Consider the following 27,489-nt stretch of genomic DNA (forward strand, 5'->3'; position numbering starts at 1 on the left):
CTAGTGGTATTGATGTGCGATGATTATAAAGCCCTGGAAAAACTGGATAGTCGAAGAAGACATTTTCAGTTTTTTGATTTCTCAGGGAAATATTGAGGTTTCAAGCTTCGAAGAAGATATTTGAAGAGATTGCTTTGAGATTATTTGAGAAGCTTTGAAGAAGATTGGCTGAATGAATTAGTCACTTATAAAAATGGAAAAAATATTTATTAGATCTCAAATTAGGGCAATCAATTTGGGTTGAAGAATGGCTCAGAAGCAGTAAAAGATATTCAAGAATTTTTAAAGGTCAGGTGCAAACATTGGGTAAAATGTTTTTCTTAAGTTGTGACAGAAACAAGGAGACTCTTAAATGTTAGTTCGCATCTAATTTTCCGACCCCGCTTAACCACGTCTTTTTACTTAATTGTCTGCCAAATAGAGAAGAGTTAGAAAAATTCTAAAGGTTCGTATTTTTAGAAATTAATGGGTCTATCCATCTAAAAACCGCTTTGAGCTCACAACTATACAAATTAAATAATGACTCATTAGATGGCCGATGGTGCTTACCATTAGGGAGAGTGAGAGATAGGACAAACATCAAAATCAAAGAAAAACAAGCATTTTTTTGGAAAAAAATTAATGAAAAACTCAAAATAGCATCATATAAGAACTTATCTAAACCAATTGATTTCAATATAACCAGAAAAGATATGGGACTTGTCTTTTTTGAGAATAATTAATAATTAGACAAAAGCAAAGTTCCTACTAGTATCTAAATATGGGATTCATGGAAATGCCGAGTAGACATAACTTGATAAATGACATAACTTGATAATTAGCCCTGGAAAAACTGGATAGTCGAAGAAGACATTTTCAGTTTTTTGATTTCTCAAGGACATATTGAGGTTTCAAGCTTTCAAGAAGATATTTTGATTGGCTAAAGGAATTACGCACTTGGAAAATTGGAATATGTTTTTATTAGACCTCAATTTAATGCAATAAATTTTGGTTGAAGAATGGCTCAGAAGCAGTAAAAGATATTCAAGAATTTTAAAACGTCAGGTACAGACATTGGGTAAAATGTTTTTCATAAGTTGTGACGGAAACAAGGAGACTCTTAAATGTTAGTTCGCATCTAATTTTCCGACCCCGCTTAACCACGTCTTTTTACTTAATTGTCTGCCAAATAAAGAAGAGATAGAAAAATTCCAAAGGTTCGTATTTTTAGAAATTAATGGGTCTATCCATCTAAAAACCGCTTTGAGCTCACAACTATACAAATTAAATAATGACTCATTAGATGGCCGATGGTGCTTACCATTAAGGAGAGTGAGAGATAGGACAAACATCAAAATCAAAGAAAAACAAGCATTTTTTTCGAAAAAAATTAATGAAAAACTCAAAATAGCATCATATAAGAACTTATCTAAACCAATTGATTTCAATATAACCAGAAAAGATATGGGACTTGTCTTTTTTGAGAATAATTAATAATTAGACAAAAGCAAAGTTCCTACTAGTATCTAAATATGGGATTCATGGAAATGCCGAGTAGACATAACTTTATTGTCTGAAGATTAACTCTAGTGGTATTGATGTGCGATGATTATAAAGCCCTGGAAAAACTGGATGGTCGAAGAAGACATTTTCAGTTTTTTGATTTCTCAGGGAAATATTGAGGTTTCAAGCTTCGAAGAAGATATTTGAAGAGATTGCTTTGAGATTATTTGAGAAGCTTTGAAGAAGATTGGCTGAATGAATTAGTCACTTATAAAAATGGAAAAAATATTTATTAGATCTCAAATTAGGGCAATCAATTTGGGTTGAAGAATGGCTCAGAAGCAGTAAAAGATATTCAAGAATTTTAAAAGGTCAGGTGCAAACATTGGGTAAAATGTTTTTCTTAAGTTGTGACAGAAACAAGGAGACTCTTAAATGTTAGTTCGCATCTAATTTTCCGACCCCGCTTAACCACGTCTTTTTACTTAATTGTCTGCCAAATAGAGAAGAGTTAGAAAAATTCTAAAGGTTCGTATTTTTAGAAATTAATGGGTCTATCCATCTAAAAACCGCTTTGAGCTCACAACTATACAAATTAAATAATGACTCATTAGATGGCCGATGGTGCTTACCATTAGGGAGAGTGAGAGATAGGACAAACATCAAAATCAAAGAAAAACAAGCAGTTTTTTGGAAAAAAATTAATGAAAAACTCAAAATAGCATCATATAAGAACTTATCTAAACCAATTGATTTCAATATAACCAGAAAAGATATGGGACTTGTCTTTTTTGCTAATAATTAATAATTAGACAAAAGCAAAGTTCCTACTAGTATCTAAATATGGGATTCATGGAAATGCCGAGTAGACATAACTTTATTGTCTGAAGATTAACTCTAGTGGTATTGATGGGCGATGATTATAAAGCCCTGGAAAAACTGGATAGTCGAAGAAGACATTTTCAGTTTTTTGATTTCTCAAGGACATATTGAGGTTTCAAGCTTTCAAGAAGATATTTTGATTGGCTAAAGGAATTACGCACTTGGAAAATTGGAATATGTTTTTATTAGACCTCAATTTAATGCAATAAATTTGGGTTGAAGAATGGCTCAGAAGCAGTAAAAGATATTCAAGAATTTTAAAACGTCAGGTACAGACATTGGGTAAAATGTTTTTCATAAGTTGTGACAGAAACAAGGAGACTTAAATGTTAGTTCGCATCTAATTTTCCGACCCCGCTTAACCACGTCTTTTTACTTAATTGTCTGCCAAATAAAGAAGAGATAGAAAAATTCGTATTTTGCTCGAAATTAATGGGTCTTTCCATTTAAAAACCGCTTTGAGCTCAGAACTATACAAATTAAATAATAACTCATTAGATGATCGATGGTGCTTACCATTAAGGAGAGTGATAGACAGGACAAACAACAAAATCAAAGGAAAACAAGCATTTTTTTCGAAAAAAAATTAATGAAAAACTCAAAATAGCATTATATAAGAACTTATCTAAACCAATTGATTTCAATATAACCAGAAAAGATATGGGACTTGTCTTTTTTGAGAATAATTAATAATTAGACAAAAGCAAAGTTCCTACTAGTATCTAAATATGGGATTCATGGAAATGCCGAGTAGACATAACTTTATTGTCTGAAGATTAACTCTAGTGGTATTGATGTGCGATGATTATAAAGCCCTGGAAAAACTGGATGGTCGAAGAAGACATTTTCAGTTTTTTGATTTCTCAGGGAAATATTGAGGTTTCAAGCTTCGAAGAAGATATTTGAAGAGATTGCTTTGAGATTATTTGAGAAGCTTTGAAGAAGATTGGCTGAATGAATTAGTCACTTATAAAAATGGAAAAAATATTTATTAGATCTCAAATTAGGGCAATCAATTTGGGTTGAAGAATGGCTCAGAAGCAGTAAAAGATATTCAAGAATTTTTAAAGGTCAGGTGCAAACATTGGGTAAAATGTTTTTCTTAAGTTGTGACAGAAACAAGGAGACTCTTAAATGTTAGTTCGCATCTAATTTTCCGACCCCGCTTAACCACGTCTTTTTACTTAATTGTCTGCCAAATAGAGAAGAGTTAGAAAAATTCTAAAGGTTCGTATTTTTAGAAATTAATGGGTCTATCCATCTAAAAACCGCTTTGAGCTCACAACTATACAAATTAAATAATGACTCATTAGATGATCGATGGTGCTTACCATTAAGGAGAGTGATAGACAGGACAAACAACAAAATCAAAGGAAAACAAGCATTTTTTTCGAAAAAAAATTAATGAAAAACTCAAAATAGCATTATATAAGAACTTATCTAAACCAATTGATTTCAATATAACCAGAAAAGATATGGGACTTGTCTTTTTTGAGAATAATTAATAATTAGACAAAAGCAAAGTTCCTACTAGTATCTAAATATGGGATTCATGGAAATGCCGAGTAGACATAACTTTATTGTCTGAAGATTAACTCTAGTGGTATTGATGGGCGATGATTATAAAGCCCTGGAAAAACTGGATGGTCGAAGAAGACATTTTCAGTTTTTTGATTTCTCAGGGAAATATTGAGGTTTCAAGCTTCGAAGAAGATATTTGAAGAGATTGCTTTGAGATTATTTGAGAAGCTTTGAAGAAGATTGGCTGAATGAATTAGTCACTTATAAAAATGGAAAAAATATTTATTAGATCTCAAATTAGGGCAATCAATTTGGGTTGAAGAATGGCTCAGAAGCAGTAAAAGATATTCAAGAATTTTAAAACGTCAGGTACAGACATTGGGTAAAATGTTTTTCATAAGTTGTGACAGAAACAAGGAGACTTAAATGTTAGTTCGCATCTAATTTTCCGACCCCGCTTAACCACGTCTTTTTACTTAATTGTCTGCCAAATAAAGAAGAGATAGAAAAATTCGTATTTTGCTCGAAATTAATGGGTCTTTCCATTTAAAAACCGCTTTGAGCTCAGAACTATACAAATTAAATAATAACTCATTAGATGATCGATGGTGCTTACCATTAAGGAGAGTGATAGACAGGACAAACAACAAAATCAAAGGAAAACAAGCATTTTTTTCGAAAAAAAATTAATGAAAAACTCAAAATAGCATTATATAAGAACTTATCTAAACCAATTGATTTCAATATAACCAGAAAAGATATGGGACTTGTCTTTTTTGAGAATAATTAATAATTAGACAAAAGCAAAGTTCCTACTAGTATCTAAATATGGGATTCATGGAAATGCCGAGTAGACATAACTTTATTGTCTGAAGATTAACTCTAGTGGTATTGATGTGCGATGATTATAAAGCCCTGGAAAAACTGGATAGTCGAAGAAGACATTTTCAGTTTTTTGATTTCTCAAGGACATATTGAGGTTTCAAGCTTTCAAGAAGATATTTTGATTGGCTAAAGGAATTACGCACTTGGAAAATTGGAATATGTTTTTATTAGACCTCAATTTAATGCAATAAATTTGGGTTGAAGAATGGCTCAGAAGCAGTAAAAGATATTCAAGAATTTTAAAACGTCAGGTACAGACATTGGGTAAAATGTTTTTCATAAGTTGTGACAGAAACAAGGAGACTTAAATGTTAGTTCGCATCTAATTTTCCGACCCCGCTTAACCACGTCTTTTTACTTAATTGTCTGCCAAATAAAGAAGAGATAGAAAAATTCGTATTTTGCTCGAAATTAATGGGTCTTTCCATTTAAAAACCGCTTTGAGCTCAGAACTATACAAATTAAATAATAACTCATTAGATGATCGATGGTGCTTACCATTAAGGAGAGTGATAGACAGGACAAACAACAAAATCAAAGGAAAACAAGCATTTTTTTCGAAAAAAAATTAATGAAAAACTCAAAATAGCATTATATAAGAACTTATCTAAACCAATTGATTTCAATATAACCAGAAAAGATATGGGACTTGTCTTTTTTGAGAATAATTAATAATTAGACAAAAGCAAAGTTCCTACTAGTATCTAAATATGGGATTCATGGAAATGCCGAGTAGACATAACTTTATTGTCTGAAGATTAACTCTAGTGGTATTGATGTGCGATGATTATAAAGCCCTGGAAAAACTGGATGGTCGAAGAAGACATTTTCAGTTTTTTGATTTCTCAGGGAAATATTGAGGTTTCAAGCTTCGAAGAAGATATTTGAAGAGATTGCTTTGAGATTATTTGAGAAGCTTTGAAGAAGATTGGCTGAATGAATTAGTCACTTATAAAAATGGAAAAAATATTTATTAGATCTCAAATTTGGGCAATCAATTTGGGTTGAAGAATGGCTCAGAAGCAGTAAAAGATATTCAAGAATTTTAAAAGGTCAGGTGCAAACATTGGGTAAAATGTTTTTCTTAAGTTGTGACAGAAACAAGGAGACTCTTAAATGTTAGTTCGCATCTAATTTTCCGACCCCGCTTAACCACGTCTTTTTACTTAATTGTCTGCCAAATAGAGAAGAGTTAGAAAAATTCTAAAGGTTCGTATTTTTAGAAATTAATGGGTCTATCCATCTAAAAACCGCTTTGAGCTCACAACTATACAAATTAAATAATGACTCATTAGATGGCCGATGGTGCTTACCATTAGGGAGAGTGAGAGATAGGACAAACATCAAAATCAAAGAAAAACAAGCATTTTTTTGGAAAAAAATTAATGAAAAACTCAAAATAGCATCATATAAGAACTTATCTAAACCAATTGATTTCAATATAACCAGAAAAGATATGGGACTTGTCTTTTTTGCTAATAATTAATAATTAGACAAAAGCAAAGTTCCTACTAGTATCTAAATATGGGATTCATGGAAATGCCGAGTAGACATAACTTTATTGTCTGAAGATTAACTCTAGTGGTATTGATGGGCGATGATTATAAAGCCCTGGAAAAACTGGATAGTCGAAGAAGACATTTTCAGTTTTTTGATTTCTCAAGGACATATTGAGGTTTCAAGCTTTCAAGAAGATATTTTGATTGGCTAAAGGAATTACGCACTTGGAAAATTGGAATATGTTTTTATTAGACCTCAATTTAATGCAATAAATTTGGGTTGAAGAATGGCTCAGAAGCAGTAAAAGATATTCAAGAATTTTAAAACGTCAGGTACAGACATTGGGTAAAATGTTTTTCATAAGTTGTGACAGAAACAAGGAGACTTAAATGTTAGTTCGCATCTAATTTTCCGACCCCGCTTAACCACGTCTTTTTACTTAATTGTCTGCCAAATAAAGAAGAGATAGAAAAATTCGTATTTTGCTCGAAATTAATGGGTCTTTCCATTTAAAAACCGCTTTGAGCTCACAACTATACAAATTAAATAATAACTCATTAGATGATCGATGGTGCTTACCATTAAGGAGAGTGAGAGACAGGACAAACAACAAAATCAAAGGAAAACAAGCATTTTTTTCGAAAAAAAATTAATGAAAAACTCAAAATAGCATTATATAAGAACTTATCTAAACCAATTGATTTCAATATAACCAGAAAAGATATGGGACTTGTCTTTTTTGAGAATAATTAATAAGTAGACAAAAACAAAGGTCCTACTAGTATCTAAATATGGGATTCATGGAAATGCCAAGTAGACATAACTTGATAAATGACATAACTTGATAATTAGCCCTGGAAAAACTGGATAGTCGAAGAAGACATTTTCAGTTTTTTGATTTCTCAAGGACATATTGAGGTTTCAAGCTTTCAAGAAGATATTTTGATTGGCTAAAGGAATTACGCACTTGGAAATTTGGAATATGTTTTTATTAGATCTCAAATTAATGCAATAAATTTGGGTTGAAGAATGGCTCAGAAGCAGTTAAAGATAACCATGAATTTTAAAACGTCGGGTCCAAACATTGGATAATGTTTTTCAGAAGCTGTGACAGAAACAAGAAAACTCAAAGATGTGCGTTCGCACCTAAATTTCCGACCCCGCTTAACCACGTTTTTTACCTAATTGTCTGCCAAATGAAGAAGAGATAGGAAAATTCCAAAAATTTGTGTTTCGTTCGAAATTACGTGGTCTATCCATTTAAAATACCCTTTAAGCTCACTACTGTTCAAATAAATAATAACTCATTAGATGGCCGATGGTGCTTACCATTAAGGATAGCAAGAGACAGACAAACAACAAAAAGAAAAACAAGCATTTTTATCGAAAAAAATTAATGAAAAACCCAAAATAGCATCACATAAGAACTTATCTAAACCAATTGATTTCAATATAACCAGAAAAGATATGGGACTTTTTTGAGAATAATTAATAATAAGACAAAAACAAAGGTCCTAGTATTTAAATATGAGATTCATGGAAATGCCGAGTAGACATAACTTTATTGTCTGAAGATTAACTCTAGTGGTATTGATGTGCGGTGATTATAAAGCCCTGGAAAAACTGGATAGTCGAAGAAGACATTTTGAGTTTTTTGATTTCTCAAGGACATATTGAGGTTTCAAGCTTTCAAGAAGATATTTTGATTGGCTAAATGAATTACGCACTTGGAAAATTGGAATATGTTTTTATTAGACCTCAATTTAATGCAATAAATTTGGGTTGAAGAATGGCTCAGAAGCAGTAAAAGATAACCATGAATTTTAAAACGTCGGGTCCAAACATCGGATAATGTTTTTCAGAAGCTGTGACAGAAACAGGGTAACTAAAAGATGTGCGTTCGCACCTAAAATTGCGACCCCGCTTAACCACGTTTTTTACCTAATTGTCTGCCAAATGAAGAAGAGATAGAAAAATTCGAAAAATTTGTTTCGTTCGAAATTAAATGGTCTATCCATATAAAGTACCCTTTAAGCTCACTACTTTTCAAATAAATAATAACTCATTAGATGGCCGATGGTGCTTACCATTAAGGAGAGTAAGAGACAGGACAAACAACAAAAAGAAAAACAAGCATTACTTACGACGAAAACTCAATGTCTTAAAAAAAGTTTATGAAAAACTCAAATTAGCATGAGAAAAGAACTAGTATAAACAAGTTGAGTTCAGTTCCACCAGAAAGGACGTGGGTCTTGTCTTTTTTGTGAATGTTTGACAAATTGACAAAAAACAAAGGCAAACTTGAAAAAAAGTATTTGAAATAATTGAAATCAAAGTCAAACAAATCAATAGATTTCAACTTAAATCAATCAGTGGCTTCTTTTATACATTCATGCGAAGCCTTTTTGCCCTGTTGTTCTCCAGAATGTCGTACTACTACAAAAAGAAGAAATACAGTTGAAATTCAAAAGTCATAATTGATTTTGCGAGGAGACGGCTTCGAAGCCTATGAAATCAATCTATTCACTAAAAGTAGTCAATATAATCAATTGCTCCTTGTTTCAATGGCACTAATGCTATTTTTTAATTGTCGTTATTGTGAATATCGATAAGTACATCAGAAGAGAACCTCAGAAATTGGAAAGTGTCGAAAAATAAAAAAAAATTATGAAAACTCGTAATATTAACACCAAAAACGGTTATTTAATTGATAAAACAGGAATAAAGACATTTTAATTCACTTTAAATCGACAGCGACATCTCTCTGCTAAGATTATGCTAAAGGTGCAAAAATAATGTAAAAAAAATGGTAAATCTCAAAAACAATTTTTCTTTAAATTTGAAAGCAGTTTTTTTTAAACCACAAGTCATAACAAACATAGGCTTTCAACTAACAAATATTAAATAGATTAACTTGTTACTGCCTGGGAAGCACACTGGACATGGCCAAAGTGAGACAAATTTAAAAGATTATAAAATAAATACCTCTAAAACTCAGTTTACTGACAAACAGTTTTTCGTAGAATTCAGCAACTAGACCAAAATTTTTATTGCCCATAAAAACAAATGTTCCGGATGTTACTGATATAGCTAATTTGACCAAGAATTGAGTATATAAAAATAAATCATGAATTTTGGATACTTATCGTCCAACATTTACGAAAAACCTTTATGTATAAACTGAAGGCATAAGATTCTTCATAAGTTTTTTTAGTACCTTTTTAGATACAACTGAATTAGACTCAAATAACATCAAAAGAATTAGAATATCAAATGCTGGCAAAAACATAATCCATTAAAAATTTCGGAAACAATTTTTCAGAGCCATAAAAATCTACACTGCTGTTAAAAAACGCAATTTATCCAAATTAATTGCGTAATAATTTTTTTGGCAAACAAAAATCTTAATTTGATACAATTTTAAAATATCAGTTTAAAATATCGAAAGACCGCTAAAATATTAGTTACACTAGAATAGGAACCAGTGGTAAAATAGCATTGTCTGGCTAAACGAAAATTGTGCCGGCTGTTTTTGTTCCTGCACTAGATCAAACTGGTAAAAGTGTTCCAAATAAGTATATTTGATGTTTTATGAAAAGAAAAATTTCTGTTTTTTCAGACGTTTAGTGAAGATAAAATTATAACCGAAACAGTTGGTTCAAGCAATTCAGCAACTCTCTTATCATTAAATGTAAAACCAACAAGACTATTGTTAGCAATTTTATCTTATTTTTAGCAAAATATGATCAAAATCAGCAAAACGACGAAAGTTTTGAACTAAACAACGGAAGTTAGCTAACGTTCACATAATTTTAAAACCCCGTAGCTCCTTGGAGAAAACGAAATTCAAAAAACTCTTTTTTATTTGAAATTCTACCCTTGAGAAGCTTTCTAATGATACTACTCAAAACTGTACGACGAATGTATCCATTGGCAAAAGTTGGCTGAACAAAAAACCCAGTTGAGCATTTAGTTGCTGCCGCACTAAAGTGGGTCGGCTCGATAATTTGTGCAACATAAATTGTTGTTTTTTAGTGGATAATGTTTTAAATTCAGTAACTTGATTTGTTTTTAATTTTTGTTGCAGCTGGAAAATTTGAAATACACTCTTGAGTAAGTTTAAGGTTCACGCAAAATTTGTCAACAAAAGTTAATATAGCCGTCAGAACGCTTTTATTTGGTCATAAGATATTTTTTTGTCTCTTCTGAGTTGAACTTTTTTCGGTGTTGGGCATTTTTTGATGCTGAATAATATTTTTCAGATATACAAGTTATTAAAAGCTAAAATTATCCCGAAAATTTTATTCGAAAAACTGTATATTTTAAGTTTTCTGAGTACTAGTTTATGAGTTGTAATAAATGTCACTTTTGAACGTTTCTGAGATGGTTAAATCAATGTAGGGAACGAATAAATTAATGGTCTCATAAATTGTTGATTACAGTTAAACTTTTTTTAAACATAGATTTTGATTTCATCTTTGCTTTTGTTTAACCGTTTTTGTGACAATGGGAATTTATTTTGATCAAAATGATCAATGGAAACAGTAGGTAAGAGTGCTTAGGCTATTTTTTTCGGGGCTTTTGTTTTAACTATGGCTACTCTAAGTAGAGACGATTGCATTTGCATTTCCTGTTCCCTTTGTATTCGCAAAAACTAAAATTAAAGCTAACTCAGATTCATCTGAATTAACCAAATTGTCTGACTGATAAGGTATCAGAAATACTAGTCCCTGTTTTCGTCAAATAATGGATATAAAATTGGCCAAATGGTTCCTCAAACTATTTTTCTGTCAGTTTTGTAGAAAAATTTCTTATGCCCCTGATTTTTAGGTTCTCTCTCTCTCTCAATAGTTGTATAGAGAAGATCTACGGAAGCGATCGTTTCATTTCTGATGGCAATTAGTGTTAATGCAAATTGGGTTGATCAGAGGAAACTTCTAAATTCTCTAATCTCATAAATTTTAGTTTATCTCTTAATATCAGTTCAAATAACAGTAGCGTAGGTCTTGATCACAAACCCAAGAATCCTATAAAATCACATATGTAGCTTTAATTGTTTCGTTCCTCACAGAATTGGTTCTTCGTCAGCAGTAGACACAAAGATTTTGTTCTTTACGTTTGGTCCATAACTTATGTCTCCCTATTCGGGTGTCGATTTTTAATTCGCAGCATTGCACTCTGATTTTTGAAATTCAAATCATGCTTAAAGAAGGTTCAGGTTTCTTGCAATATGCATTGTACATAAACCTGTCATTAATATACCTGTTTTTTATTGAGGCATTCTATTGATTAAAAGTGTCAACCTTCCTAACTGAATGTTTGTTGCATCGGCAGCTCAGGCTAGTTTTCAATGTCTTTCCAAATTTTATCTAAACCGCTTCAAAAGATGAAGTTCCTCCGATATCGATGATAACCTCAAAAACAGAAGGAAAACTTCCAAAATTAATGATTTTTTCTCTACGATGCGCTGAAAGAAGTGAAAATGGCCTGATGGATAAGAAATAGATAAAAAAAGTTTGAACTTCAGTGCAGGCGAAAGGATAATTTTTAGGTCGGTGTCTTAATAGACAAACGTAATTCTGATATATTTCGTAAGTTGGAAATGTTTCCTTATATTATTTAATTGCTCTCAATCAAAATTTGTATCGGTTGTTTTGGTTTTGTTGGTCTTTCTAATGCCGTCTTTTGCTCGAGCATTACTTCTGACCACTCCACTTATCGTCATCAAAACGTCCAATAATGAGTTGTACGGTTGTTTTAGTAGTCGCTAAGTAAGTTTGCCGAAACTGCCGAGAAGCTACTGTTTCATGATGTAAAACAAAATTTGATAGTTTCGGCCCTCCATTTATTTTGTTCTCCCCCACTTCTTTTCTGCCCCTTACTTAACTGAGGTAAGCAAGCATCACTCCAGTTGTTTGAGAGCGATTCGTCTTTAGTTAATAAATGTTCCATGCATTCTGAAGCCATCGATTATTATTGAGTACCGAAGGCATGGAATTATTGGTTTATATCTGCAACAGATTGAAAACAACAAGGGTCCTCGCTGTTCATATTTACCACTTCAACGTCAAATATGTTACAAAAAAATTGAAGAGCACAATTTTGCGAGTGATTTCTTTTGCCTGATAGAATTGTATATGCGCTTTTGTCTTGAGACAAAAGCAAATCAGTACGAAAAGCTGCTGATCTGTGGTGCATGTCTGGTGTTCCAACTGTAGTCACTGTTCACAAAAAAAACTTGGATATTAGAATTTCTATACCCGTATTGTAGCTTTCAATTGTTAAGTTTTGCTCATTAACGTGGGTAAGAAAACGTCACTTAAATCCAGTAATTTTTAGCTACTAGTGATTTTGATGTTTCAGGTTAGATGTCATCTAAATAATATTATTATTAATATCTAGATGCTTCGCTTTCATATCCCACTAATACGACTGTTACGCTATCTCTCATACCTTCTATACTTTTCCTTGTTCGTTCTCTGTGTGCAGTACAAATATGGGGGAGAAACAAGTCCCCCCGGCAGCAGTGACCCTAATTACCCGGCTGCTGATCAAGGGAACTCGAACTTAAACGTGGATTCGTCAAAAAATGGGGCGAAGGTTCCTGTAAGATACCGAAGCATTCCTCAAAAATGTGACAATCACAGTTATGTCAATCCAACGGCTGCAGACGTGCGAAGTTTGTTTTACAAGTTGAACACTGAAAAGTGCATTCGCAATGAAGACAGTAACAATCGACATTTTGACAAACTTTTACTTGTTATGGTACTAATTTCTATATAACCTGTTTGTTCTTACTTTCCTTATTTACGGAGACTGAGTCTGTTTGATGTAATGACATCGAGTTTATTCGATCTCATCTCACACTTTTTTTGGTCTCCTGAATTTACTTTGTCTTCGGATCGCAAAATAAATTTTTAGTGTTATTGGAAATGGGAATATTTGTGATCATATCTGGCATTAACAAAATCAACCAACATCAAGTGGGAGGGGTTATATTAGGACTTAAGGTTTTGAGATTTCAGAAAACTAAAGGGAGTTGTATATGAGAGTTCCGTGAGTAACGATAGAGTTAACAGGCATTGATTGAAACTTTCAAAAATTGGCGCCGTTGGGAATTTTGATTGATTTTGATTGACTGATAATTTTGATGGAGTTTTTAAACAAAAATTTGTTCACTAATATGAAAGTTTAAGGCAGTATGATTTTTCGTCTATATCATTTTTTCGTGTGATAAGCTGTACCAAGTCTGCAGCAACTTTTTTCTCTGAAACTGTGAGTGTACCGTACCTGTTTTAGGTGCACAATCGAGCCGAGTACCTGCAGTATTTAATCGACAGTATTGTGGCACAGACAAACACGCAGCTTCTTAACAAAACTTTAGTGGTATTCAGTCATGACATATATGACAAGGCTGTCTTTGAGACTATTGAGAGAATCACTGCCTTTCAGGTAAAAACTATATAATCAAAACTCATACCCTCCTCGTACTGAATGGAAACGTGATTTTGACATGAGGAATTTACACCCAATATTGCACATACTTCAGAAAACGATAGATAAAAGTGAGAGAGAGAGAGAGAGAGAGAGAGAGTATAAATGAACATCAAAATTATAATTTTACATAACAAGTGTTTTAAGTGAGTTTAAAATTCTGAAAGACGCTGAAAAAGCATATTCAATGTGCAAATATGCGGTTTCGTTTCTTGATGAACAGGGAACAGTGCTCTCTATTAGTGTGCATGTGATATGCAATGTTTATATAATGCTCAGATTAAAAATGAAGGATTGAAAATCCATGTTTCATTGCTGTTTTGAGCTGAAGGTATGATCCGGCTAATTCGATTAAAAAGTGAGCTGAACGATTTGCAGAATACAAGTGACTATTTTGTGGTTTTGTATTTGAATGTGATTGCAATTGAATGTGAGAAATAGAAAGAAAAGATCATGTCTTTACCTTATCCGATGTTCTATTCAATATGCAGGATTTATTATTATAGGTTTACGCACCATTTTACAGGATCTTCATGTATTTGTAAAGTAAGTATGCAAATTAGTGTTGTCTCCTGAATTCACTGCATTGCAATCTAGATGGTGTCCCAAATTGCAATTGCTCAAATAGAAAATAGAAAAATAGATTGTGAACAGAGAAAGTATGCTTTGGCGAACAAATTGAATTGTGCATTACACGTTTGCTTATTTCAAAAATTGAATTTTTAGTTTCCCCTTTTAATTCCACGATGGTAACAATATTAATACCCGCAAATTTTCTTACAGATGTGAGCCGATCTGCGCTGAATTCTGTGTATCTCTTAAGTACGCCATCTAGAGTGTAATGTGTTACCCCCAAAGGGTTGACTGCGCAATGGTGAAGAAGTAACAGGTTTGCGCTCCCATGCGAGCCTGCACTGAATTCTTTCGTCTCTGAAATTTTCGCTTCTGATGTGTGTTCTTTGCAGGTAATGCAGATTGGCTTTCCTTACAGCCAGCAAATCTTTCCAGACACATTTCCAGGGCAGAGCCCAACCGATTGTCCCAGGGACGCAACCACCGATCAGTGAGTAGTGTGCATTGAATAACTTACTTTTGGTATTTTACTATACGTTTCATTGCTATCTTGACTAGGAAGAGAGTTTTTTTAAGATGAAGAATATTGTTAACCATTTATTCGAACCACTTTAGAGGGTGAGGAACTTCGTACTTAAAGGGTTTTCGTTCAGAAAATTGTGGGCGATGAATTTCTGTAGCGTTGCAAGTTATGAGATATCTTTAGAAAGACCCAGGTCTTGAATTTGACTTCAGTTTTAATTCAATACGTTATAGAATTATTAAATTGTCTAATAGACTCACAAAAAATGGTATCATTGGGAAGGTATCAAATTTTGCTGTAAATCTAATGCAACACATTTTTTGCTATATATTCGAAAAATGATTTCTAATCGCAACTAATGGGCTAACGAAAATTGTGGTCCACTAATATGATCCTCAGTTCCTTAAGCAACAATGATACTACTCAGCCTTCTTAAAAGTTGAGATCAATACAAGGAGTAATGAACGTATGCACATAATTTTCCGACCCGCGTTTTGATTCAATTGTCTATCAGATGAGGAAGAGATAGAAAACTCTAAGAAATTCACACATGGTTGAACAAACAACTAAGTGAGAAAAAAGGCTGGGCTAGGGGGCCATGAGACTTGCTATTAATGAGAGTATTGGACAAACAAAGATAAAAATCAAATAATTGCAATTTTTAGTTACGATCAAAATTCGATGTCCATATTTTTGAAAACACTCACTAGCAAACAAAAATTGAATAAGATAAAACCTGAACTACACAAATTGACTTGTACTTCATTAGATAAGGTATGAAATTTGGTAACAGGCTGACAAAGAGGAGCAAAAAGGGCAAAGTTAAAAAAACGCTTCTAAATTTGAAAACAACAGATTTCAAAATGATTAAAACAAGTACGTATTAACTCGGATCATTATGAAGGTTAATTTATAACTCATAGGAGGCAATTGAGAACTGCAATTATCCGTAATATGTCAGACGACTACAAAAAGAACGGCAAAAACGAAAAAATTAAATTAAACAAAGCGGCGTCGCAACCGTGAAAACCATGAGCTATGTTCATGAAAAACATTAATTATCTTAAATTGAATTTTTTCAGCGCCAATTGTGCAACCCATTAGTGTAGTTTGATAATGTGGCAATGAAAACGAAACAGAAATGGGTAAATATCGCAAAGGTAACACTTTTTGTGAAAATTCGTACCAAAGCACAAAACTCACAAAATTTTGATAAAAACACATTTTTAAAATCAACAGACGTCAGTCAAAGCGTTACCAGCAGCGCAAAAATTGTTTGGATCAAAAGAAAGTTAATGGGCGCTGTTAATAATGAGGCTTAAAAACTTTTTGACGTCAATGAGAAAACAATGGGAAGTACAAAAATATTGTCTTTCAAAAAATTAATTGATAATTAAAATTGCTAGCTATTAACTGCAGTTAGAGAATAATTTCTTTTCAACATCAACAAAAGCCGTTAAGGCTTCTGATTTTCAAAAATATACAGTAAGAAAACAAAAGGAAAGACAGTTAGGGGCAAAAATGCTAATTATTTTTGCGAGAGAACGGCTTGGCAGCCGATAAAAATGTAAGCTATTCACTAAAATCTTCAAAAATATTCCTTTGCGCATTCTCAAAGTGTCTATCAGAGCTCTCCTCATTGAAATAATTTGAAAATAGAGTAAATTTTAACCTCAAATATAGGCAAATATAGAAAAATCACAAAATTTTGTATGTTTCGTAATAGGAAAGCCAAGAAACCATTAGCTAAAAGTAAAACCATTATAAACAGTATTTTTTAATTAACATTGAATAAATTTTCCCTGTTTGCATTGAGTCTGGGCTACATGTGGAAAGAAAAAAGTTTTAATAAATTTGGCAAACTTCAAAATTTCACTGGCTTTTTCTTAAAAAAATATATTCGAAGTCCTAAGAGGCATTAGAAAACAACTGAAAGCATTAGAAAGGTTCAACTATAACTCTTAAAGAACTCAATTGGGTCTTTGATTAATAGGAAGAAGTCATTAGGCTGAATCACAAATCAAGGTTGAACAAAAGAAATCGAAGTTTACTAAACACATAGTCATAAAATCACACATCAAAGTCTTGTAGGAGATTTATTTTTCGCTGAGGAAATAGTCTATAATCATTTGGTCTGCTTGTGTTGTAAAAAGGGTCTATCATTCATTGGGCCTTGATGTGAAATCATTGTAGTCAATAATCAACATAAAAGTAACGAAAATGCGAAAATATTTTGAAAAAGACCCGACCCAATATAATCCGAATATTTATTGTTTGTATGAATCCAAGATGAGTCCAAACATAGCCCCAACTTTGCTTCACCTCCGTCAAAAACATTTAATAATTCAATACGTGTGCGCAGAGAATCAGTCAGTAAATGAAATATTTCATTAAAACAAAAATAAATGATGCATATTGTATAATTATTGAGTTAATTTAGAATTAACCGTCAAAATTTAGAGGACTCGTGTATTAAACGAAAGTACAACAAACTTGGTTGGAGTTCCCAAAGTTTCTGACAGAGAATGTTGAGTCTCTACTGGCATATTTAAACAAAGTGGGATAAAAAACTTATTTGGAGCCATTATTGATTAAAAAAATCTGATTTAAATTAAATTCGAAAAATTTAGTAAAAATCTTAGCAAAGAATTAAATAAAACCAATCGACAAGACTCCCCTATCCTTAAAATAAATTCAATAACTTGTTTAGTAACAATTTTGACAAATTATACCAAAATTTTTTAAAATTTGGTCATAATACGGAAAATGTGAATAAAAACAACGAAATATCGTCTACTATTCGCAAAAAGTTGACCTCTCCCTGTAACAAGCGAATATGAAAAACAACCTTTTTAGTTCCGTGTTCTACGCTGAACGGGGTTTCTAATGATATCAGTCTCAAATCTTGACGAGGAATAATATCGATTGGCCAAAATGGACTGAAGAGAAAGCCCATTTTATATTATATAGTTCCTCCCCCCACAAGTGGGTCGGAACAATCAATATAAACGTTCCCTGTATTTGTGCAATTGAGTGAAACTACTCTCTGATTTTATATTTGGGCCAATTGCGATTTTGGGAGCTCGTTCACTTTTTTATTCAATCACGTTGAGCACGTTGTTTGTAAAATTACGCATATTTGACTACATGTTGAAATTGATTTATTGTACCCTAAAATAGGACAATTTCTGTTGTCAATAAATATTTTTCTTCATTAAAAGCATTAAAATTTTATCTTTCGAAGACTTCTTTTGAACTTTAGGTAACTGTCTATTTTTCCCGGCAAGTGACCTGGTGACGATTTTGAAGGGGTTTAGTGGCGTTCTATCGGGGAAACAGTGCCTTTAAACAGCATTATCAGTTTTCAGAAATTTGCAGCCTTTAATGCCTTTTGGGTTTTCTGATTGAACGCATTTTTTTATGGTATCGGTAAATAATGATTTTTTGCAGTATGTAAAACGTTTGATTTTCAAGTAAGGTAGCTTTTGAGATTCCAATTGTAGCTCTTCCTGTTATCTCAAGCTTTGAAATTGATGTTCCGGGGTTTTTCATTTTTCCGAATATTTACATCTCTCGATTCATCGAAAACAATAATTTAAGAACGGCTTTTTTGTGTTACCGGCGATGTTATAACTGTTGAAAATTTAAGGTAAGAGTTTTTTCTAACATTCATGGGGCGTACAAATGTTTTTTTTTTCAAGCTGGGGATAACCTTTTTTGTGTCAGAACAATAGAAAATTATCCATGAAATTGTGGAAATCTTTCAATGAAAATCTAGGAACGGTATAAAAATTTTGATATATTTTCCATTTTCAGTATTGTTTGCCTTCTCTGAACCCCGTGACGTTCGGATCTGTTTTCTCTCTGAATTTTTTTGCTTTTGTGAAAGTTGCGCTGAGGTTTGATGTGAGAGGGGGAACATTATGTGCGAATGCACATAAACGAGCCTCCGTGTAGATCTATATAATTATTATATATGGAAGTCTCCTCATGATCTAGATTTAAAAAAACTGACAAATTACAACTAAAGGGTATTGCAACAAATGAAAACAGTTTTCGCTATCAGTTATTCGTATCGTTTTTTGCCCGTTTTTCATTACCTTTCTGTGAATAATCTTCTTTGAATTACTTTTCCGTGAGAGTGTGGTAATGTAAAACTAATGCTGGTGCGTTTTTTAAATAGTATGTTAACTCAAAGCTGTTTAATGGCCGCCGTCATCCTCTCAAATGGCTGTTATTTAGGATTTAGGCGCTCTCCTTTTTACAATTGGAAGTATTTGAATTGTATTGGGATGCTGTCTTTTTTAAGATTTATTCATACATTTTCATTATTTTTGAAGTCAAATTGGAGTAGTGATTTTGGTCACGCCGAAACAGGAAGTGGAGCAAAAAAGCGAGTGGTTTTGCGGCGTGAAATTTTTGCGCTCTAATTTTAAAGTAAAGTGAGAAAACGGTGTTTGAACAAAAATTCGCTTACTAGCTAGTGGTTTTACATTCGGCAATTTCACTTTGATTTTTACTGTTTTCGATTTTTTGGATCGGATTTTTTTTTCGAAATGGTTTTCCCAATCCATTCATAGTTCATTCTAGGCTTAGTTTTTTGTTTACACCAAATTTCCATTTTTTTCCATTTCTTGCTAGTGGTTTTTTTTGTTCACATGCGGCATTTTGACATTGGTTTTGTTTTTTTTTTTTTTTGATCTGATTTTTCTAGAAATGGTTGTTCTCAATTCACTGATAATCCGTTCTAGGTCGAGTTGTTTGTTTAGTTAAATAAAATTGTTTGAATTGTACATCAGGACTTGTCCTGCTATGTTTTTTTTTAATTTCGCTTTACTTGTAATCACGTTTTTCGTTTTACATAAGTCACGACTTTCACGTTTGACTTCTGATATACCTCACTCCTGTTTCGAATGAATGGTTTTTAAATCCATTCACTCAATGAATTACGCAAGATAGTGAATACCGTCAAGGTCAAAAGAGCAAAATCAAAAGAGACGGGATAAACCGATAAAACTCGGTCATTAAGTCATTGAGAATTAGGTTATCAAAGTTCGTTAGAGTGTTTGCTAGCTGACATTGGTATTAAGCGTATTAGATTTCAGTTTAGAAGCTGAATTAAGTATAGTTTTATAATCCAACCGAAACTTCACGCCGAATTAGAACACTTTTTTACACTGAAAAAAAAAATGATTAAAAAAATTTGGCCAATTTATCCCTTCTTTTTTTCTTTTTCTGTTTCAATCCCGATGTGCATCAAGCGCGTCAACGGCGGCTATTTCCCGGCAATCTGACGGCTATGTTTCCTCTTTCAGCTTCCCAAAACATCTCAAACAATCCAATAAGCTATTGTAAATATAGAAACTCTAGAAGGTTCTTTTCTACAGTTGGCTGAAGGCCATTGAGATTGCGTGACAAAAGCGTTGTGCTGTTTCAGGGCAACTAAGATAGGCTGTGCCAATGCCGAGTTCCCTGACTCGTATGGGCACTACAGAGAGGCCAAATACGCTGCAATCAAACATCACTGGTGGTGGAAGGTGAGTCATAGGAAATATTTTGATTACATTGTTAGTTTTTTTAAAAGGTAAGATTTTGTGATTGGGTTCTAGATAAACAGTAGGAAAATAATGTCACAATTTAGTTTGAAGTGGACTGTGAAAAGCCGCGCTAAATTATAAAATTGAATTAAATCAGATTTTCTTATCTTGTTATCAATGTTTATACTTTGCAGAGTACGTATCTAAAACAGCAAATTGATCTGATTTTGGGATTGAGGATACTTTTTTTAAAACTCAGGTACTAACAACTCATATGCACGTAAAAATGGCTGTAGGTGACACTTGATGACCTTTAAGCTTGAAGTGGACTTTGAAAAGCCGCACTAAATTATAAAATTGAATTAAATCAGAATTTCTTATCTTGTTGATCAATGTTTATACTTTGCAGAGTACGTATCTAAAACAGCAAATGGATCTGATTTTGGGATTGAGGATATTTTAGATATATGATGAGCGAAAACTTTTTGCTAAGCAGTTAAAAGTTAAGAGCTGACTTTTAAGTTATAATCCATAACTAATTCTTTACTTCCCGAGTTTCTACAAGCTGTTTTGTTATCATTGCAAAAATTTAAAAATCAAACTTTTTGGACTGTTACAGATTTTCACGTATCATTTTTGTCGAGCTTCAAAGAAGTAGAATTTATAGTAAGTTACAGCTGGTGAACGTCCATTGATATAATCTAAACAATTGTTGAAGAAGTTTGCAAGCAACACATCAGACTCTTGTGATATATACTGTTCTCACTCATAGTTTGGCGCTCTCAATATAGTATTATATCTAGAGAGCAGCTAGATCTTCAAGTTATTCTAGAGATTTATGCGCCAAAGAATAATCAATTTTTAATAATCGAAAAAGAGTAGTTGTCCAATTTTTTCCGCCAACTTTCTAAAAAATATATTCTGCTGAAATAACTCATTGAATTTTTCGACTGCAAGCAGATTTTTCAATGGCTAAGTTTGGTTAAAGATGTGCATCTAGGGTTAACAAAAGGTTTGAGTTTTAAAAATTGGGTGATTTGTTTGGCATATGACGCACATTTTTTATAGCTGCAAATGTGTAAGCTGAGCGGAGCTATGTTGCGGTGTTAGTGGTTTTGCAATCCAAATAACTTCGATTTTGGTGGTTCTTTCTTTTTTTTGTAAGATGTTTTCACACCTTTTTCAATGACTTCGAGCTTTTTATACGGGATAAACAGATAAGGGTCGGCGGGAATTAATTTGCAAGAGGCCCTTAGCTGGCTTTAGTAGTCTTTAAGGTGCTTAATGTGCTAAAGCTGCTGGTAACGTCTAAATTAAAGGTGAAAAAGGTCAGTTTTTGCTGTTTTTGAGCCCCCTTTTATGAAGCAATTTTTGGCTGTTTTTGTCAATTTTCTTTATTGTTTTGTTAATTTGATTATTTTATATGTCGATCATAGCTAATATGGCTATTATGCTATGCGAAATGTCTTTTTATGCTAATGTATTTTGTCTCTTTTTGTTGTTCATGCCAACTTTAGCTGTAAAGTCTTTAGCTGAATAAGCTTTTCGAATGTACTTCTCAGGATTTTTAACACCTTTTTATAATTTTGCATTGTTTTTCTGTGTATGAGGTTCTGTCCTCTGTTTGACTTATGCTTATGTTTTCTCTTATGCTTGTCGTTTGTGTCGGGTAAGATATCTGAGTTGCCCTTTGTGTTTTGTTTAATAGCCGCCGTCAGGCTCCTAACGGCTATAATTTATGCGCACTCCTTTTTAATTCGCTTTACCTTTTGATCTTTTTGTTTTACGTAAGTCACAATTTTTACGTTTGACTTGCGACTTACTTCACCCTCTGTTTCAACTGAATGGATTTTAAATTCTTTCACGCATTGAATTACGCAATGTGGTGAATATTATTAATGTCAAAGGATCAAAATCAAAAGACGGGATAAACTGATAAAGCCTGGTCATTAAGTTATAGTGCATTAGGTTATCAAAGTTCATTAGTGGTTACTAGCTGAGTGTTTGGTGTTAAGGTTATTAGCTTTCAGTTCAGATTCCCAAATTAAGTAGTTTTATCTAACTGAATTTGCACGCCAAATTAGAACACTTTTGGACACTACTGAACAAAGAAAAAAATTCGGTCAATTTCTCTCTTCTTCTTTCTCTTTCTGTTTCAATCCCGATATGCAACAAGCGCGTCAACGGCGGCTATTTTCAGGCAATCTGCCTGATATGGTTTTCGAATTTTTGCTTTAATTAGCGGTTCTCGTTACCTTAACAACGAGAGTATTTACAATTCAAATTCTTTTTAATAGCCGCGAAGCGATAGCTGAGGCTATTATTGGCCTTCTCTCGGTTTTTTTTATTTCGTCGTCAGGATTTTTGTTGCGACCATATGACGTCACAATCACTTCAATTCTGCTTTTTGTTCATTCGTTCATGCAATTTCAACTGAATTGCGTGCGTGACGTCTTTTTTCACACTTAGTGGAGCGAGTTTTTTTTGTTCATTCTCGTGATGAAGTTTTTTTTTCACACGTGGCTTAACCCACTCTCAAAAATGACTTCCTCACTCTGAAATTGACTTTACTTCGGTTCGAAGAGATGAGGTCAAGTGATTGTATATCACTCTAATTGAAGGTTACTTAAGAGCAGCTAATAGAAACAGCAATAAGTTATAGATTCCTAGTCAAAATTTACCCTCTCAGCCCTCAATGAAAAGGATAAATTTATTTTTTTTTGCTCTGTCTTGTTTACTTCTTTTGAGACTGCAGATCTACGAAGCCAATGCAGCTATTTTCTGACAATCTGCCAGTTATGTTTTGATAATTCGCAAATTATGTAAAATTTATTTGGCTACTACCTAATTCTTGTGTTAGTCAATTGAGGAGTTTTCAAGTTTGTCACTCAATTCTTTGGATTGAATGAAGTTCAGGACTTTTCCTGCTATTTTTTTCGTTGTCTGTCGCTCTTTTTTCGTTTTATATTTGTTCACACGGCAAAGCGAAAATCAAATTTTCTGGATTACTTCATCGCAACGGCTTTGCGTGCGTGACGTCATTTCTCACTCACTCTAGCAACAATTTTTAAGTCATTTGCCTGATTCGATTATGATCATACGTGACTTACCTCACTCAATAAAATAACTTTTACACTTCAAAACTTCAGTTTAATTTGACCTGGGTTAAGGTCAAAGGAACTTTATATGTATAATAAAGGTCCCTAATAAAAAGGCTTCTGTGGAATGAATTTCAAGAAGCTCTATTAATTTATTGATTAATAGCTTTTTGAGCGTCGATAACTTTTTCAACTTATATCTGTATCTGTTTCTGTCTATTTTATATGACACAAGTCATTTAACAGCGATTCGGGCAATCTGCCGGTTATGTTTCTTTTTAAGTCTGTCCGAGATAGCGAACTGTCAATTGCCGTCGTGACCTACGTATTTAGTGTAAATTTGGCCATATTTGCTGTATTTCAGCTGAATTATGTAATGAGACATATCTTGACGACGGGATTGGAAGACATACCTGTACTACTTATCGAAGAAGATCACTACCTGACACCGGATGCAATTCAGTTCATGAGTGACATTGTGAGAACCAAACAGGCATTGTGTCCGCAATGTATGTTCTCTCAATTGGGCGACTATTCCAAAATCAAAGATGATAACTTCGGAACGCAATTTAAACAGGTTAATTGTTCGCGAAATTTTAGTTTATATATGCGGGGAGGTTGTAATGGGGAGTTTTTTGTGACACATTTTCATGTTTGTCCAATGGATTTGTGTTACCTTCAGCTTTTAGTTTTTAATAGCCGCACAGCAATAGCTGGGGCTAATTTTGGCCTTCTCTCGGTTTTTTGAATTGTATTGGGGCGCTGTGTTTTTTTTAAGATTTGTTCACACATTTTTCAATAACTTTGATCTTTCAAAACGGGATACAGGTAAAGCCCAGCGGGCATTAAGTTTCATTAGAGGCCCAAAGTGGGCTTTAGTAGTCCTTCAAGTGCTTAGAGTGGTGCAGCTGCTGGGATGGCCTTAATTTAAGGTTAAAAGGTCATTTTTAGGTGTTGGGCTTTTTGAGTTTTTTGTTTTATTAGTCTTGAGGTTGAATTTTTTAAAAGTTGATGAAGGTCTTTTGCGAGGGAAAATTACTTGTTATGACCATTTTATGAGCTATATGCTTTGGTACTACAAACAAAAACACGCAAAATGATACCAATTTTTGCAATTTTTAAGTTTTTTGACAATTTGTCATTTTTTGAGTTTTTCCAGCCTCAGGGGCCAGGGAGTTTCCTTTAAAGTTTGATAATAGGGCACTGCATAGTTTTATAGTTATTCTAGATGTAATGTCATTGTTTTCAACAAAAATTTTATCTGGAATGAATCTGATAGAAATTCATTACAAGTTGAGCACCGAAACCAATATTGCCATAGTGGTTTCAGTGCTCAACTTGTGATGAATTTCTATCAGACTTTTTTCAGACATTTTTTTCTTGTTATCTTTCTTCTATTGTTTGAAAATGATTAGTAGGCTCATTTTATTCATTGATTGTTTGGATGGGGCATAAAGGAATGTATATGTCTAATCGGTTCCGAAGTCTTTCGGCTATGTTTTTAAGGAGCTGTTCACACAAGTCAAATTGAAGTGATTTTGGTCACGCCGGAACAGGAAGTGGAGCGAAAAAACGAGTGGTTCTGCGGCGTGAATTTCTTCACTCCATTTTCAGAGTCGAGTAAAAAAAATGGTGTTTGAACAAAATTTGACTTTCTTGATTGTGTTTTTTGTCGTGCGGATAAAACATTCATAGTCTTTTCTTGGTCTACTCAGTCAGTTGAAATTCTTTGAATTATTTCAGGACCTGGCCTGCTACGTTTTTTAAGATCTGTTCACACATTTTCATGGTCTTTGAAGTCAAATTCAAGTCATGATTTTGATCACGCCGAAACAGGAAGAAGATAAAAAACAAGTGGTTTTGCGGCGTGAATTTCTAATTTCAAATTGAGTAGAGATGTTTCCAAATAATCGTTTTCTCGAAAGTGTTTTTGTTCACATTGAATGAATTTTTACTGTTTTTCGGTTTGCTAATCGGTTTTCCAAATCCAATCCTTAGAAACTTCTTTGAATTGTAGTTTAGGACTTGTGCCGCTATGTTTTCATTGTTAAGATTTCTGTTATGACCATAAGACGTCATGATCACTTCAAATCTGCTTCTTGTTCATTCGTTCATACATTTTCAAAATTCGTCGTACATTCGCGTATTAAGTTTTTGGTCACACGTGAATTTCTTGAAATCTCTCAAAATTGACCCTGCTTACTTTCAAAATGACTTTTCCTTTAATTGAAGGAGATAGGTTCAATCGTATGTGCCACTCTAATTAAAGGTTATTTTAGAGCAGCTAATAGAAGCAGCAATATTATATACAGATGCTAAAATTTAAGTAATAAAATGAGCTTTTTTCGGTATTTTTACTATAACGGTTAGTTTCTGTCATTCTTCAGCTATGTTTGTATGTACTGTGATAGATGATGTCGAGTGTGGAGAAAATTTAATAGAGGTTTTTTAACTACTCAAGGCTCATTTTCGTTGGCTATTTTGATGATAATTTGGTTCGATCCTATGAGCTTTTGGTTTCATAGACAGGTATAGGAAAATAGTTCTCTGATGTGGAAAGCTGAATTTGTTGACTTGCAATGTCAGTATTGAAAATAATACTTATTTACCATGTCTAAGCAAGGCATAAAAAATTAAGCTTTGTGGCATCATTGTGCATTCTGAAACCGTTGAATTTTTGTGATAGACGTCATTAAATTGGGTCGACTTGAGATAACAAACGTAAACGTACAAATTGATAAAATGCATTGTAAACTGCCCGCTCTAATTGCAGTTTCCGTTTCTTTTGTATTTTATCACATCACCAATGAATTCCGTTTCTTTGGTAGTTTAAATGAAGCAGTGCGAAACTGAAAGCCGATTTAAGTTTAAGATTAATGAGAGGAGCTCTTAGTCCCTGTTCTCCCTTATCAGCCGTCAGTTGAATCCCGCGTAAAATTTGCCATGTGAATTCAAGTGCTTTATGATCAAGTTGAACACATTCCACGTGCGATTAACGGACTGATTCTTGCAGAAAACTGTCAAACTTGCTTCTGGATTTTTTCCCTGAGTAGACGTGTCATTTTTCTAAATTGGAGCTCTATCGATCCTCTGTCGATTCGTATAAAATTAATGAAAACAGGAATAGGAATAGTTATAAAATGCCCTTAACAACAGGAAGTTTGAAATGTTCTTTTCGATTTTAACGCTATGATAACAGTTAAAAAAAACCTTGAGAGCGTAAAAATCACTTGAAGCATGCTAACCGTTTTTTGTTAGCTTTAAAAAAAGATAAAAGGAGCTTTATATTCAAAAACGTTTGGAAAATGCTTGATTTTTTGAAGAGCTGATGTTCGTCGCGTCAATAAGGTTTTTTTGCTGTGAGCGAAGTTTTGTCTTTGTCGTAATGTTTTTTTTCTGTTTTAATTAAATTTTCAGATGTGGGTTATAATGTTAGAACTTAACATATGGAACTTATCATGTGAACAATCTCTACGGATCCTTCTGGTCATAGTTTGAAGTCACAGCTGGGAATATTGATCATTCTCTCCGTTGGTAATTTTACTGACTACGTGAAATAGATTTTCCTATTCTGAACACCATATTTAGAAGTCTGGTATGTGTTTTTGAATCAGGTCCTAAAATAAAAATAAAGTCAATCAGTTTTACGACAATTTGACATCTAAATTAGCGTGTACTTTTGTAAGGATTTTATTTTTTGAAACTTAAGATTCCTTCTGATAATGAAATTGCTATCTTGGCTTTTATCTTTTGTTTATTTTAATGTTTGGAACACTATACATTCAAACGAGTTATCCAAAAGGTCGTTTCTTTTTAATAGCCGCACAGCGATAGCTGGGGCTATTATTGGCCTTCTCTTGGTTTTTTTACGACTCGAAGTGGAGTATTGGTTTTCTTAAGGTTTTTTTTTACCGGAAGTACTATTCGTTCAGCCGCTGTTTTGACCTAAAAGCGAAAGTGAGAAAAATTGACGTGTGAACTAATTTTATCTGAG

General features: G+C 33.2%; 2 protein-coding genes across 4 annotated transcripts in view; both read left to right on the forward strand.

Annotated features, from left to right (window-relative positions):
- LOC142335302 (putative protein-lysine deacylase ABHD14B) overlaps positions 1-27,489 on the forward strand; it is a 568,842-nt gene that overhangs the window by 284,103 nt on the left and 257,250 nt on the right. The gene's annotated exons all lie outside the window — the stretch shown is intronic.
- Positions 12,579-27,489, forward strand: part of LOC142335255 (alpha-1,6-mannosyl-glycoprotein 2-beta-N-acetylglucosaminyltransferase-like) — a 28,646-nt gene continuing 13,735 nt past the window's right edge. Inside the window, exons 1-5 of one of the 2 annotated variants that reach the window (XM_075383679.1) lie at positions 12,579-13,035; positions 13,570-13,722; positions 14,730-14,827; positions 20,298-20,397; positions 23,860-24,072. In XM_075383679.1, the coding sequence (XP_075239794.1) occupies positions 12,673-13,035; positions 13,570-13,722; positions 14,730-14,827; positions 20,298-20,397; positions 23,860-24,072 (927 nt within the window). In that variant the 5' untranslated portion in view covers positions 12,579-12,672. The remainder of the gene's footprint in view (positions 13,036-13,569; positions 13,723-14,729; positions 14,828-20,297; positions 20,398-23,859; positions 24,073-27,489) is intronic. The other variant, XM_075383687.1, reaches the window with a different exon arrangement.

This window comes from Convolutriloba macropyga, chromosome 1, assembly GCF_964194025.1.
Source record: "Convolutriloba macropyga chromosome 1, txConMacr16.3, whole genome shotgun sequence".
Classification (NCBI taxonomy): domain Eukaryota; kingdom Metazoa; phylum Xenacoelomorpha; order Acoela; family Convolutidae; genus Convolutriloba; species Convolutriloba macropyga.